This window comes from Lonchura striata, chromosome 21 (genome assembly GCF_050655825.1).
Source record: "Lonchura striata isolate lonStrDom1 chromosome 21, ASM5065582v1, whole genome shotgun sequence".
In the NCBI taxonomy this organism is placed as follows: domain Eukaryota; kingdom Metazoa; phylum Chordata; class Aves; order Passeriformes; family Estrildidae; genus Lonchura; species Lonchura striata.
The window spans coordinates 1,514,592-1,528,029 of record NC_140723.1 but is presented as its reverse complement, the minus strand read 5'-3'; the positions used below and the strand labels follow the sequence as shown (position 1 = coordinate 1,528,029).

At 42.7% G+C, this 13,438-nt stretch overlaps 1 protein-coding gene across 11 annotated transcripts in view; it reads right to left on the bottom strand.

Moving 5' to 3' along the window:
* The window catches only part of KIF1B (kinesin family member 1B), a 73,909-nt gene that overhangs the window by 28,494 nt on the left and 31,977 nt on the right, over positions 1–13,438 (bottom strand). For all 11 annotated transcript variants that reach the window (XM_021529815.3, XM_021529821.3, XM_021529818.3 and 8 more), the window contains 5 exons: positions 13,335–13,414; positions 11,886–11,992; positions 11,352–11,435; positions 11,008–11,188; positions 10,556–10,628 (listed from right to left, as the gene is read on the bottom strand). In XM_021529815.3, the coding sequence (XP_021385490.2) occupies positions 10,556–10,628; positions 11,008–11,188; positions 11,352–11,435; positions 11,886–11,992; positions 13,335–13,414 (525 nt within the window). The remainder of the gene's footprint in view (positions 1–10,555; positions 10,629–11,007; positions 11,189–11,351; positions 11,436–11,885; positions 11,993–13,334; positions 13,415–13,438) is intronic.

Sequence of the window (13,438 nt, the reverse complement as noted above, 5' to 3'; positions counted from 1 at the left end):
TCAATTAGACTCTCCCCATAGCATGTACCACCCTCTCACATGCATATTTAATACATCAGAAGATAAAATACCACCACGGCCCTGGCAGAGAAGTCTGTGCAGTGGCTTCCCCACAAGGAACACTTCAGCAATAGCTTCTGGTAGAACAGCATTTTCTTCCTGTTCAGACTTTATCATGCCCTGAAATAAATGCTACTAAAACCTAATGAGCCTTTTATTACTTGCCAGTAAAACAAATTCAGATTAGAACAGGCTCTGTCACAGTGCTCTTGGTCTCAAAGCCTATCCCACTAGGGTATTTTATTTTTTTAACATAAACCTTTGACATATTATTACACAAATTAAACTGGTTTCTCAAGATTTTTACACAAGAATTACAATTCACTAAGGGTGTTGCTGAGTTCTTAAGGTGAATTCTTGAAGGCACTCATCTTGTATTTCAACCTTGTCTCTTCCACAGTTCAAAATCCTAAAATTCTTCTCTAATGCCCACTTTGCAATAGGTTCTTAAGTCCAAGAGCTACAGAATAAAAGCTTTACATTTTCCTCCCAACCCACTTAAGTGTCCCACCTAAACAGCTGCATCATTTATCCACAACATGATGGTGTCAGCTTCAGTCAGAAAGGCTTTAGACTCTATTTGGAAAGGAGATGCACCTCCAGAACATTCCTTCAGGTTCATAAGTAGTATTTTCTGAAAATAGAATTAATAAATGGTAACTGTGCCCTTAGAAAGCGCAGGATTTTGAACACCACAAATTCAATATCCCCGAGAGCAAAACTGAACTTCGTATGGCCTTCATATGATGGCTGTGCTTTAATTTCCTGATTTCCTCTTGAATGTTTAATTTGGCTAAAATGCTACTTCTTAATTTCTTTCTGCTCCATTCACCCTAAGTTGGCTACTTTTTTTCACAGGAAGTAACCTCAACCCAGCAGCATAAGTACTGCAAATAAAACAAATACATATCCTTTCTTTTGATATTCATTCTGAAATTCTTATCCACCAAAAATCTATTCCAGACTCCATGAGACTTCTCATGCAAGGAAAGGCAAAATAGTTTCTTTTCCTGTAGTCTGAAATCAGTAATGTCATTTTGAGCAGCTAAATTGTAGAAATGGAAAGCTCTTCAAGTAGCGTTTTAATAGAATCTTTCCCAATTCTTTTGGAGAAACTGAAAAGCTGGAGAGGGAATGGGGAGTTGGGGGAAACAAGAAAGAAAAATACCCCAACCCACCAACAAACCCACTCCCCATACACCAAGACTAGACAAAGCTTTTTAAACCAGACTGGACAATTAAAGCAGAAGACTGCAGCACAACCTGCCGTGTGTGATTCTCCCCTGTATCTGAGGTGCACAGAAAAGTCCATTTCTTTTGTTTCAATGAGCAAACAAAGGGAGAACAGCCAGCTCTGTGTTTTCTTCCAGAATTTCAATAAACAGCACACAGGATGGTACAATGGGACAGCACTGAAGACGGGGATGGTTTATAGCTCCTTGTGCTACAAAAAGCTCTTCTTTTCTTTTATATTGAATTTAAATAAGCTGCCTGAGATGGACACAAGTCTGCTTTGCTGCTTTCCACGTAACAGCAGAAACACCAGGGTGGATGAACTTACAAGAATCAGACTGAGGAACAATTAAAGAAACCTTTATAACTCTCCTGGAACAAGGCCAACCCCAAGATAAAAAATAAAAGCAAAACAAGCCTCCAGTCAAGTTTGATTTCTATTTCACTGATACAACTCTGACACTTACAAGAGTATTCCATAGTTTATTGAAAGAGCACTTGTTACAATACAAACCAGTTCTGCTTTTCACAAGGCAGATACTTGCTCATAAGACAATCCAAAACAAGAGACAGATCTGAAAATCCCATTTAGTTCAAAGGCAGCTCACTGCTTCCTTTACAGTACAAATAGTTACACAGCATAGATTTCTCATGTGGCAGCTCCTGAAGAGATTTAATGGGAAGTATCCAAGAAAAATTTCAACAAAAAACAAATTTCAACATGTAAAGGACACACTGAGGGGGATACTGGAACTATGCTGAATGTATTGATAAAACAGACAAATCCCTAAATTCAGATTGCTTGAGGAAGGATGCTGGAGTCAATCTGAGTGAGGAGCACTAGTGATGTGCATTTAATCCCACCCCAGCCCAGTGTCCCAGTGAGTCCCAGAGAAGCCAACCCCAAGGCCCAGGTGGATCCAAGCCAGCTGCCAAAGCACTGCAGCACTTGGCAAAGGCAACTGACCTTAGTAAAAGAGCACTTCCACCATGGATGCCACATTTCCATTACCCTGAAAGCCTTTTCACACAGACATCAATGGAAGCAGCTGTCTCACTGTTCATTGACTCCATTAACACAGGGCTTGGAGTGAGAGTTGTGTGCATTCCTGAATAGTGCAAGGAGATCCACAGTTCTCACACTGCTTCCCTTACCAGATGAAGTGCTGCACTGCAATTCAGATCAAATTCTTAAATATCCTCCTAAAAATCAGGAAAAAAGCTGCTTCCTTGAAGCAGACTGGACTCCATTCTGACCCTGACTGTCCTTTCTCTGTTTTGTCAAATTGTACAGCAGAACAGGCAGGGTTGTTCTTCCAGTGCTGCACTAGTGCAGCGGGGTAAGACAGACTGATGGCAACCTACTGCACCAGCCAGGCACTTACAGAGAGCTCTGTCCTGAGTTTTAAGCTGCAAGAAGTTGGCACAAACATCTTAGTGTTCAGCATTAAGGCATCAAGCAGCAGGAGTTTCAGTCTCGTGTCAGTACACGCAGCTCCATGGACCTCAGAATTCCTCCATCAATCACACGTGGTGATTTCATACAGGCAGCACAATCTCCCGAACACGGGGCAGGAGATGGGATTGCTTTGGTCTCCTGCCACGAGCCATCCCTGCCCTGCCATCCCAGCTCTGGCTGCCCCACAGAACTGAGAGGCTTCTCCCAGGCATGCATTCTCAACAGAGTCCAAGCCCTTTTGAGGCTAAAGAAGAACTCATTATACTTGACGTGCACAAAACTGAAGTGCAATGCACTACTAAAAAAGGATTCTAAAATAAAAACAACAGCAAAACATTACTTGCAGCCCAAAACTCATTTTGTAGCTTCGACTCAAGCTCAAAGAAAGTCCTGCTCATCTACAAGCCTTCTTTTCTCTAAGAATCGAGGCATTTTTGGAAGCAATGCTTTATTTCCTTTGTTCAAGTAGGCCAAAGCATGACACAAATGCAAGTTACAAAGCCAGATCTGGACACAGAACTAGACTTGCCATAAAGCAAAACTCCCAAGTGATCAGACCAGTTTATTCTTTTACAACCTGGAGGACTGACTTTGTATCTCCTGCAGCAGAGGCCACCATCCCATCAGTGATACATGTGCTGAGAATTAAGAGCTGACACTTGGTTAATTTATATGTAAATGGCACCTGTGTTTCAGCAGCACCTACAACATGCCCAGCTGAGGCAGGGGAAAAGTAGGATAGGACAAAAAAAAATATGGAAAATAAGCTTAAGACACTTGCCACTTACCTACAGCTATGCTGAGCCACACACAAGTAACAATTACCAGTAGGGCTTATATTTTATAAAAAAATAAGCAACCTCAAGTAAATTCAGGATACTTGTGCAAAACAGCACAAATACACTGCACAGTGGACCTACCTTACCAAATGTGGTAGAGTGTCCAATTTTGCTTTAAAAATTTTATTCAAGTTAAATTTAAAAGCAAAATAAGTCCTCAAATATTTCTATTGGCTTACAGTTAAGGCCATGGATTTTCCAAAGTAAGAGCAACTTTGTCTTGCACTTTTGGAAACTCGGAAAATAACCATGCATCATTCAGGTCGGGACTCTCCACTTGAGACAAAACCTCAAAGCCTATTCCTTAATCACTAGTTTTTCAGCAATTTGCTTGGAACAATCTGAAGCAGGAATAGCAAGCCTTTGTGTTACAGCAAATCACCTGCAAGTGCAAACCCCTTCAGAGCAAAACAGACATGAAAGATTTTAACTCGCATTTTGAGTGTGGGGAGAAGGAAAACTAATCTTATTTTCTCCTCAAAGCAACCTTCTCCTTTATTAAACGAGTCTTGAATTCAAGTTTAATCCAAGACCAGAGGCACTAACATGAGGTATCACATTAAGATGAAACAGTTCAATTCTCCCATCTCACAGGAGAATTCAGCCAATACAAAGTAGTGATTTATAAATCTTCCTAAGAATAACTATTTCAAGAACATCTCCCAGACTTATGCCTGAGAAAGCTGAAAACATAAAAGAATTAGCTTTTTGAGTGCACCAGAGTGTTGAAAAATCCTAGTTCCTTTCCACAGTCTCAGTATAATAATTAAAATCTATTATATTTAGAGATACAATGGGAATTAGAAAAAGCTTATTTCCAAATAATTGTTTCAGCATTATATATATATTCTGACATAAAATTCCATTCAGGCTGGTTTAACTGTCACAGCAATTTCATACCAATGATTATGAACTTAAGCAGGAGAAGAGACATCTAGCCAGGCAGTGTGACCCAAGAGCTCTTCTTAATTTCTTTATAAAAAAGCGACACGTATCTTGTCAGCTGACAACTTTTGGTTTATAGATTATTATTACTATTAAAAATTGAGTTAAGAGTGGAAAATACTGTTCTGAAGAACCAGATCCATTCATAAACAGATGGTCAGTTTCCTTACCGCTAAGAAAAAAGTCACAAGAAACATTCAATGCTAGAAACTAAATTCCTCTTTTGATTGTCTACATAAACACTGGAGGAAGGTAGCACTTGGTAAGTTCCAGACAATATTTTCAGCATTAGAAAAATACTTCAAGACACACACACACACACAAAATTGGTAAATGAGCTAGTGGGAAGTTCTCCCCTCCACCTCCCTCCCTCCAAGTCTTCTAATCTATGCGAAAAGTTCTTACAGTTTTTCAGAATATTCTTCCAAGGGTGCAGATAAACTGCAAGCAAAGTCCCAGGCCGAGTGCCGGGCCGCAGGGCCGGTCCGTGGCGCCTGTGCCGGGCTCTGGGGCTGTGCCCGGCAGAGCAGCCCCGAGCCCGGGCGGTGCCGGAGCCGGTGCCGGTGCCCGGAGCCGGTGCCCGCCGTGCCCCCTGCGCTCACACCGCCGTCTCCCTGCCCGCTTTCAGGTTGGGGGCCGAGAGCTGCCGCCTCATGCGCGGCGGCGTCACGAAGGGGCCGCGCTGGCCGGGCCGCTCGGCCGGCCGGGGCCCGCCGCCCTCGTGGGCGCCGTGGGGCTGGCGGTGCTGGTGCAGGTGGCGCTTCTGCTGGAAGCCCTGCGGCTCCGGGCCGCCCGGCGGGTGCAGCGCCTCGGAGGAGCCCGAGGCCTGGCGCCGCAGCCCCTTCTGCGAGCCGCTGTTGAGGGAGTTGCTCCTCCAGCGCAGCTGCGGCTGCTGCTGCCCGCCGGGCTGCGGCGGCGTGCCCAGCTGCTGCCGGTTAATCTGGATGCTATCCTGGCTCCTCTGCGGCCCGTACAGATTCCACAGCTGCTGCGGATCTTTACAAGCAGCTTTGCTTTCTTTCTCTTTGCCTTCGTCCTTGTTCTTGTCGTCTTCTTTCGGAATTCTAACCTCGATAACTTCATCCTCGGTGATAATGATGTGGGTGCCCGGACTCCACGAGTTCCTGTGTTTGGGATTGCTTTTGAAGGGAAACCGAGGTTTGCGATTTTCAGGTGGAATAAACCGGTGAGGCATATTCTGTCGACGAAGCTGTTTGGCTATTTCCTGCTGCTGCAGATTTTTAAATCGAATCTGCTCTTGCCTCATCCAACGTAAACGCCCACGTCTGAAAGCCGGATCACCCGCCATTAACTGAGACACACGCTCCTCCTTGGCAAGATCATCGTTCTCGCTTCTCTTCGCCTCTTCTGCAGGCTTCTTATCCAAATCCGCTGCACCGGCAGAGTTCGGAGACTTAGCATTAGCTACAGTTGACTGAGCTTTGTCTGGAGAGCCTATCAGGGGTAAAACCTTCTCCATTTTTAGCATTTTATTTCTGAGAACTTTGATCTCTTCATCCTTCATGTTGTTCTGCTTCTTCACCTCTTGCAGAATATCTTCCAATTTGTCTATGTGCACCTTTAGGTCATCCACATCAGTTATTCCTTTACCATTGGCCATTACATCTTCAATCTTTTCATCTCCAACTCCTACTGTATCCCAGACATCCCGAGCAACAGCTCGCCATGATTCGCGCTCATTTGGGTCCTTTTTCCCATACATGGCACAAAGCTCTTTCATTTTAACAATGGCCAGAGCCTCAATCTCCTGCCTACTGTGCCTGAAGTCATTGAGTGCTACCTCATAGCATATCTCCTTCACAGCCTGAATCTTTAGGTCTGAGATGGTGACCCATTTGGAGTCTTTGCTAAGGCGTCGGCGTTGGGGTATCTGGTACATTTTAATAGGTTCTCGTTTCTTCCCACTGCTGGGGAGGCCACACTTTTTTACAATGGTTTGGAGCTTGCTGGGGGGCAGCTTCTCTCTCAGGGAAGTGATCAGTCTCCAACTCTCCTCACACGATCTCTTGTCCGAATCATCCCCACTATCAGAGTCTGCATCCTTTGGAAAAACAAAAATCAAGAAGTGGCCCCAAAATAACCAAAATTAAAATTGTAAGAAAATGGAAAAGCTAAACAAGAAGTAGCAGGCAAAGAAAACTAAATCAAAAATCAAAACAGAACAAGTGATAAGGAGGTCCCTGAAGACTGAGTGTTAGGGCATTAAAATGCATCTTCAAGAGCCATGGACTGTCAAAATTGGAGCTCTTCACTAAACAAAGATTAACCTTATATTTAAGTCTTGTCACCTCAAAATAGCTGATAATCTGAACTCTTCCCTCCCAAACCCTTCCAAAATCTTTAAACAGACCAACTAAAACCAAGTTCCTGGTTTTAAATCTTAAAACCAAGTGTAAACTGCACTTCATACATGCTACAAAGACATGCAAATCCCCACCACACACATTTGCCTTGGTGACTGCTGTTGCTTCTTTCAGCAAATCCTCCCCAGGAAGGTGAGCACAGCAGCCACAGAAGATGTCATGAGCAGCCAGAGTAAGTCGGGTTAACACTGGTTAGTAACGTTGCACGTGGTTGCAGGGATGCTCAAGTTTAGAATCCATTTCACTACAACAGCAGCCAGAGAAGTGTTAGACGATAAGAAAAAATGAAACAGAAGCAGCCGAAAGGTTCAGTGTTAAAAGGACTGTAAGTGCCACTATGACAGACGAAGACAGTGGTTCATACTCCAAGACTTGCTACAAGCTAGAAGGATATCCAGAATCAGAGTTTCAGAGGTGGGTTGTGGTTTGTTTGATTTTTTTTCCATTTGGCACCTTGTTGTTTAGTTTAAAGAAAAAAAAACATTATCAGTCTTGTCTGTCCGAAGAATGAGTTTCAGCAGAATGCAGAGTAATGACTTTCTGGTTTTAATTGTTTTAATATGAATTTTCTATTTGGTATCCTTGATTTGTCTTCTTCTCAAACCCTAGAGGCCTGGAGCTTCCACACACTTGCTAAGCATTATGCGCTTTGCTTCTTCATTACAAGTTTTCCACCTTTTGCTAAATGATTTTTAATGAGCAGTGCCTCGGGTTTCCATATGCTAGGAATGTCTGTTCAGATAAACTGCCACCACAAGTTAAGGATATCCATCACTGCTTACTGCAACCAGGAATTAAAATCAGACCACTTTTCTTTAAAGGCCGATTAAGACATCTCTTTAACAAGCAAGAAGTCCTATGTATTACTGTGATCCAAACACAAGCTGTCAGTGTCTAATGCAGCTCTAGCTAACATCCCTGTTTTCCACACGGAGATTTAGAACACATGAGAAACCTGGAACAGTAACAGCCACTTACTCTAAAACCAAAGGAAACCCAGGTCATTGAGCCAGCACCAGATTCACATTATTGAGCTTCTTGTGACTTAATGTCGTTTTAAGAATAGTACTAGAGAACCAACTTCTAGTTTAGGTCAAAATATAAGCAAAACACTGGTTTTAGAAACTCTTTATGAGTTTACAGCTGACAAAAGTCGTGGCCTAAGGAAACAGCATCTAACAAACTGCACACTGCAGTGGAAACCAAAGGTTCCCTGGAGGAAGCCCCAGTGTGTTTGGGCCACTCAGGGATACGACCAGGAAGGGAAAACATGAACTACTCCAACATTAAGTCACAAGTTCCACAGGACTCTGATAGTTACAAAACTACCATAGAACTACTTATGGGTAAAGGATGTCTTCGTATCATAAGATGATGAAGAGACACTGAATCATGGCCCTGTGTGCACTTAGAGGTTACCCAAACCAATTAGTGCAGCTATAATCATAATTCCAATATCAACTGGCTACTGCAGAGGCATTATGACCATTTTAGCTCTATTACACACATTTTCACAATCAATTTGTAAAATGGAAAACAACTACTTCTACTCCTTAGTAATACTAGCAAGGCAAAGATATTTTAATTGGCAATTTTGGGGGACAAGAGATATTGGGGTTTTTTTGTACAGTACATCTAACAAATAAACACCCAGACTGGTTGGAATCTCAGCATAAAATCAAAACAATCCGGTAAACAGGATTGGCTAGCTTCTTACATCTGAGATGACACTCCAGTTTAGACCAAGAAGAGTATTTATATCCCAGTATCAGTCTCATGCAGCAGTAAGTTAGAGAACCTGGTACTGCAGCTGGCTATGGCAGCAGTGTAAACACTTTTAAGGTACACAAGATGAAGTGCACTCCCAGATTTCCCACTCATTATTCGGCTGTGCTGCATGGATGCACTAATCCTGTCCATCCCAGGCTCTGCACACAGCAACACAGAAATCCTGAGCTGTGTTGGCAAACTCTGCTGTCACCTGAAATATTCTTACTGAGCACTGTGATAAGCAGGATACTGCTCCCTGACCAAGGATCTCATCTGATACCATCCCTCACAACTAGGACAGGTGTCCTTCAGGTTCTGCTGAGGCATGTAGGGCAGCATTCCACTAACTGAAAGCAACAAGAACAAAATAAACTTGAAGAAACCAGCATCTTTATTATATCAACCACTCCACTCTCTAAAGTATTTTCCCTTAATCTGAAGTATTTGGGGAAATAAGTTCCCTTCACATCACTTTATAAATGCAGCCTTATTGGAAGCAGCTTCCCAGACAGCCAATTTCACATCTTTAATTCATACAATAGTTTAGCTTGTGCCTGTCAGCTAAAATTTAGGGAAGGAATTCCATTACTTGCATCTCATTTGACACACTGCCAAAAGTTACTCAATACTCACACTATTTTTATTTTCACATTTTTAATGTACTATTTTTTTTGCTACCTAAATTTTAACTATAAAATTCCAGAGATGAAACATGACATTAGTCACATTTAAGCTTTTCTGAACTAATGACTGCCTTGGTCGCAGTCTGCAGCCACTCCTCTCCATCCAAGAAATTAGGTCCTTGTGATGAAATAATTAGAGATGCAGAAGTCTCCAAGTGTGTAATAGGAATTTTTTAAAAATTCTGTAGCTTCTGCCTATGGAAGCCACAGTACTTTGCTCCATTCTGGCTTGGGGACAAGGGCAAGAGCTTTACAGTGCAAAGTCCAGCATGCATTTAACCCACAGTTTTCAGTGGTCTCCATCTCATACTACAAACATAAATCATGAGTTTTAAATTTTTATCAGAATTCTGGCACAACTACATTTGTGTTCTGGCTAAAGACAACCAGCTAAAGCAGAAACAGGAGACTCAGGTTTCTCAGGGAAATCTAGACGTCGTTCCTGGGTTTGGTCTTGTTTTTCAAATTCACAGGGTGCTTGAAGACTGCATGGATTTCTATTTGTAATGCACTTCAGAGGTATTTGTTGTGAGGAGACTGAAGTCTTCCTATATCAGACTTAACTTATCAGACCTCCTGTTTGACAAATACGTGGAGTGGAGGAATTCCCAGTGCTCTGAATGAGTTAACACACTGCTCCCTACTCAGAACCCCACCATTGGCTTGTGTACCACCAAGACCCTCACAAGGAACTCCATGCAGGGGAGGGAGAAGGGTTAAAACATGCACAATGCAGCAACATTTTCAGACGTCATTCAAAAACTAAACCTAATGTATCAATGTTCTAGAAATCTCTTTGGCAGCACAAAATTAGTAAGTTCTGGTGACCCAAGACAAAAATAAAGGTAAACATCCCAAGGAGTAGCTGTTTAGACTACTGAAAAGGAACTCCAGAAAACACAGAGCACAAAAATGCCCTTCTTTCAGGTTAACTTGCAAGAAATTTGATCTATCCCAACAAGAATTGATTAAAGCCTCTTTACTGTCAATCACAATCTCTGAATTAACCTGAAGGAGCTCACTCACCCTGCTAATAATTCACTGTAGACACAAAGAATTTGAAAGCAAAGGGAGAACTGCATTGTGCAGACAACCCAAGCAGGTTTCCTAAACTTTCAGATAAGCAAGGACAGGAATTACTGTTTGCCAAAGGCATAGTTAATCAGGAGTAAGGACACATACCAGTCTTTGCTGCTCCAACAAGAGATCAGCTTCCTCCTTCTCTTTCTTATACAAGATCTCCATTTCTTGTAATCTGAAGATGAACAAAAGAACAGAAATAGTCAGAGGTCATTAGTTTCCTGTTGGTGTTACTCTACATGCATGCACAGTCTCCTGAATTACAGTTACAAGAGTAAAAGGCAATTACTGTCCTTAAAAGAAACTTCTCTGGCTATTCAGTACTACAGAAGTGAAACCCTGCAAGATGCATTTCAGCCCTCACCAAAAAGTCTGCAGCGTTAGTGGCCAGCACTGTGATTTTTAAAGGAGCTGGAGCACTGAGACACTACAGTAAACTGAGGAGGAAGCTTTCTGAACTTCCACAAGCGGTAGCAGATACTATGTGGCAGAACCCAGAAATCTGCTGCGGACTCTGCCTTCTTTAAGGTCAAAACTTTGAGTTATTTTATTACCTTTTCTCCATCTCTTGCTTCATGTCAATGCCCTGCTTCTCCAGAAGCTCCCTCTGAGCAAATGTCCAGTCAACTGGTTCTGAGGGAGTCTCAGCTGATGGTGTTTTCTCTCTTTCTGCTCGTGCTTGCTCTGGGTGGTTGAATCTGAAGACATGATTTTTACCCATGATGATCCGATTTCCTAGAAACAGAAACAGAAAACTGCAGCTGACAGAAGAATGGTACCAACTTCCATTTAAAAGCTAAAGGTGACACTGTCCCTAAACAGCACCTAGCATTCCCCATATATGATGTCAATGTCACATACAGAGAGTCTACAAAAAATCCATGGTAATATTTCTTACCTGAGCGCAACTGCACAGGCTGCACAACCCTCTTGCCATTCACGTAGGTTTCTGATCGTTCACAAGGCTCCAGAGTAACAATAACTACAAAGAAAACATTGATGAGTTAGACTTTAGAGAGTCCTGTAGAGGAACAGAAGTGTGCAAGCCCCAGAGGCCTCTCATTTGTTGCCCATGTTCATACTAACACCAAGGAAGTCTATCACCCCTGGATGTCATGCTGCTTTAAAATAAAGACCCAAGACGGAATGAACAGTAATGACTTCTCTATCTACTGCAGCTGGAAACTACTTTTTCTTCATGTTTATAGTTAACCAGAGTCAGAATTTAACTGTTATAATGGCTGCAGCCTACAGTTTGAAGCTATTATCACTTAAACAAATTTTACTTTCTCTCCTTAAGACTCAAGAAAACAAGTCAGAACTGATCCTTTTGTTGAGGTCAGATTTCCAAATCCCAGGATTCCCTGGCCAGCTATGGAAGTGGTAGGAAGTGGAAGACTCAGCAGCGGGTCGTTCGGAGGAGCGGCTTTACCTTCGCCGTTGTTGTTCCTCTCGCTGCGGAAGACGCAGTGCTCCTCCTTGATGTGCGCCCCGCTCAGCACGATGTCCTGGCGCCGCTCCGCGTCCGCCTGGCCCACCCTGCGTGAGACAGGCCACGTGTCAGCAGCACACCAGGCACCTCGCACTGCCCTGCACTGGTCACCACCCCCACACAGCCAGAGAGAGCCTGAGCTATCAGCACTACCCTTCAAATGTAAGGCTTGGAGCAGCGCTTAACGCTGCACGGCAGAGAACCTGCCTGGTCTGCCGTGAGCTGGAGGATGACAGTTTGCAAAAGAAAAGTTGTCTCTCCCTTACAAATGTCACTTGGAGAACTGACATGTTAAATACCTCTGGGTTCAATGCAATTCCTTCCCTCTTGTGAAACCCCTCTCCTTTTAGAAAGGGATGCAAAGTTGGGGGGAAAACCCAACAAGAACTTCCAGTGGTGTGTTCCATCCCTCCCACTGATCACCTTCTGCACTTGAACAAAGGAGCACAAATGGCTCAGGAGGCTCTTGCTGAATAATTTGATGCCACAAGCAGTTTCATCCAGCATCTAGACAGAGAGGCTGGCTGTACCCCTGGAGCACAAAGATGTATGTCCATTTCAAACCCAAGTGTTTGAACAATTCTAGGTACAGACAACTTCATTTCCAACCCTAACGTTTATGAACTTGCTCTACTTATTAATTTACATTACATTTCTGAACTAGGCTCAGAACTTATAGTGACTTCTTAAACCCCAAGGTATTCTAGCCATCATTCTCTGCTGAATTCTCTACACTTTGATACTCCTTTCAGTGGGCTTAATGCACCTTAAAGTGGTACCATATGCCAGCCCCTGTTGGTGTACTCTCTTCCATTTGTTCCCCAGGAATATACAAACTAAGCAACCAAACACAACTTGGTGCTCCAAAAAAAAAATAAAAATCACCTCTCCCCTTCCAGCTGTTTTGCAAATAAGTTTTGGAATAAAATAAATTTTTAATTCGAAGTCTGGCAATTAAATTTTATCATGTACCTGTGAATGCAGAATCCATTAAATGTGTACTACAAGTAACAACTTATTTAAACAATAAAGCTAACATTCAGCCATATTCCAGTTGCTATGGTTTTCGATCCTGCAAGCATCAAAATCACTCATGTACTTCCACTACAAACTTAAGAGGGGATGTCATGCCTTCTTTTACTGCCCAGGTGTAGTAACGATTTCTTAAAGCTGAGTGACTGAACATGTTACTTGTTAGTTGGTGTTTTTACTTTAAATACCAAGTCAACTTAAAGGAAATTGCATTTCTGCACTTTCTTTATGCTTCATTTGCACCTGCAACTTCAACAGCTCAAGGCACAAGTATTATTTAAACTCACGCTGTCTCCAGCATGGGGATTTAAGCAAGCAAAGAAGGCAACCCCAGAGTGTGTGAGCACCAACTCTCACCTTGTAATGCCATCTTTGATGTAGTACAGCAGACATTCAGACATGAGTGGATCTTCATTAAGGTTTACAAGATGAGGAGTCTGAAAGAACAAAAAGTTAATTAA